Source organism: Panicum virgatum, chromosome 5N (assembly GCF_016808335.1).
Source record: "Panicum virgatum strain AP13 chromosome 5N, P.virgatum_v5, whole genome shotgun sequence".
Classification (NCBI taxonomy): domain Eukaryota; kingdom Viridiplantae; phylum Streptophyta; class Magnoliopsida; order Poales; family Poaceae; genus Panicum; species Panicum virgatum.
Genome location: NC_053149.1, coordinates 49,285,811 through 49,287,371, shown reverse-complemented (window position 1 = coordinate 49,287,371; position 1,561 = coordinate 49,285,811). Strand labels below are relative to the sequence as shown.

The 1,561-nt window shown below is 57.2% G+C and overlaps 1 protein-coding gene across 1 annotated transcript; it reads left to right on the top strand.

Moving 5' to 3' along the window:
* The first annotated feature begins 380 nt into the window (after positions 1-380).
* Positions 381-1,358, top strand: LOC120674888 (putative cyclin-dependent kinase F-2). The gene has a single exon (XM_039955989.1). The coding sequence runs from the start codon at positions 381-383 to the stop codon at positions 1,356-1,358; it is 978 nt and encodes a 325-aa protein (XP_039811923.1).
* Positions 1,359-1,561: the final 203 nt, after the last annotated feature.

Below are 1,561 nucleotides of genomic sequence, written 5' to 3'. Positions count from 1 at the left end.
CTGCTCAGTCAAAAGTCTTCTGTAGTTCTAGAGTGATTTGTTTTTTTTTTTTGGACTGATGGAGTATGTTACAAGCGTCTTTTAGAACCAGCTATATAGACGATGAACAAAAGGATATGTTACAAGCGAGCTGGCAAATGGCAGGAGACCCGTACTTTTCGTGTTCTATTCGGATTTGAATGGCGGTTTGGTGGTGCCTTGGCGCTGACGGAAATCAACGTAGAGCACGGCGCTAGCTCGCCCTCTCTCCACGAACTCTACTTCGAGTAGAAGACGCATTTTGAACCCTATATATATCTGGAGGCGCCCCATCGCCGGTGCCATATATATACTACCATCTTTCTCTCGGCGTGCAAGGATCCATCTATCCGTCTTGGATCATGGCTGCGGCGGCGGTGACGACAGCCCGCAAGCGTCCGGCGGCCGACGTTGCCTGTCCCCCGCCTGCAGCCACCAAGAAGCGGGCACGCTATCAGTTCTCGAGCATCGACGACTACGACAAGCTCGAGGTGATAGGGGAGGGCACCTACAGCGTCGTGTTCAAGGCGCGTCATAGGCGCACGGGCGAGAAGGTCGCCGTCAAGTACATCCACGGCGGCGGAGGCGGGCCCGACCGCGCCGCCGTCTTCCGTGAGGCCGGATGCCTTGCCGCGTGCCGAGGCCACCCGTCGATCGTGCAGATCAAGGATGTCGCCACCAACGAGGAGACCGGGGACCTGTTCATTGTGATGGAGTTCGCCGGCTCCAGCCTCCGCGACTGGCTCACGCGGCCCTTCTCCGAGGATCGGACGCGCGCGTTCATGCGGCAGCTTCTGGACGCTGCTAAGAAGTTGCACAGCACCAGGACGCTTCACCGTGACATAAAGCCGGAGAATGTCCTCCTTGTCCCCGGCGGCGTGCTAAAGATTTGCGATTTCGGTTGCGCGACGCCAATGAAACCCGCTGGGACGCCGTACCCCGAGCGGTGCGTGGGCACGACGCAGTACTGCTCGCCGGAGCAACTGATGGGCAGCAGGTGCTACGGGCCTGCAGTGGACATGTGGGCGTTGGGGTGCGTCATGGCGGAGCTGCTGGCTGGCCAACCCCTGTTCGAGGCCGACACGGAGGAGGACGTGCTCCAGCAGATAAAGGACCTGCGAGACGAGTTCAGTACGACAGGATTGCATGTGTTCGACGTCCTACCGGAGCTGTCGCAGGCCGGGCGCGAGGTCCTCGCCGGCCTTCTGAGATTCGACCCCGACGAGAGGCTTACCGCAGCGGACGCGCTCAAGCACCGGTGGTTCACGGAGGATGCCAAGTCCCCTGCTGTCGTAGAGGCAGAGTACCCTGGCTTTGTTCCTCTGTTCTCCGTAGCATAGTAGCAGTTGACTCTTTGAGTCTTGACAGCTTTGTTCCTCTGTTCTCCGTAGCATAGTAGCAGTTGACTCTTTGAGTCTTGACAGCGGTGCCAGATGATTACTGGGACAGCGTCTGGCCCAAATTCATCCCGCCTTGTTTTGTTTAGATGCAAAAAGTTTTGGGTGTAAAGTATTGTAGTATTTTCGTTTGTATTTGGTAATTA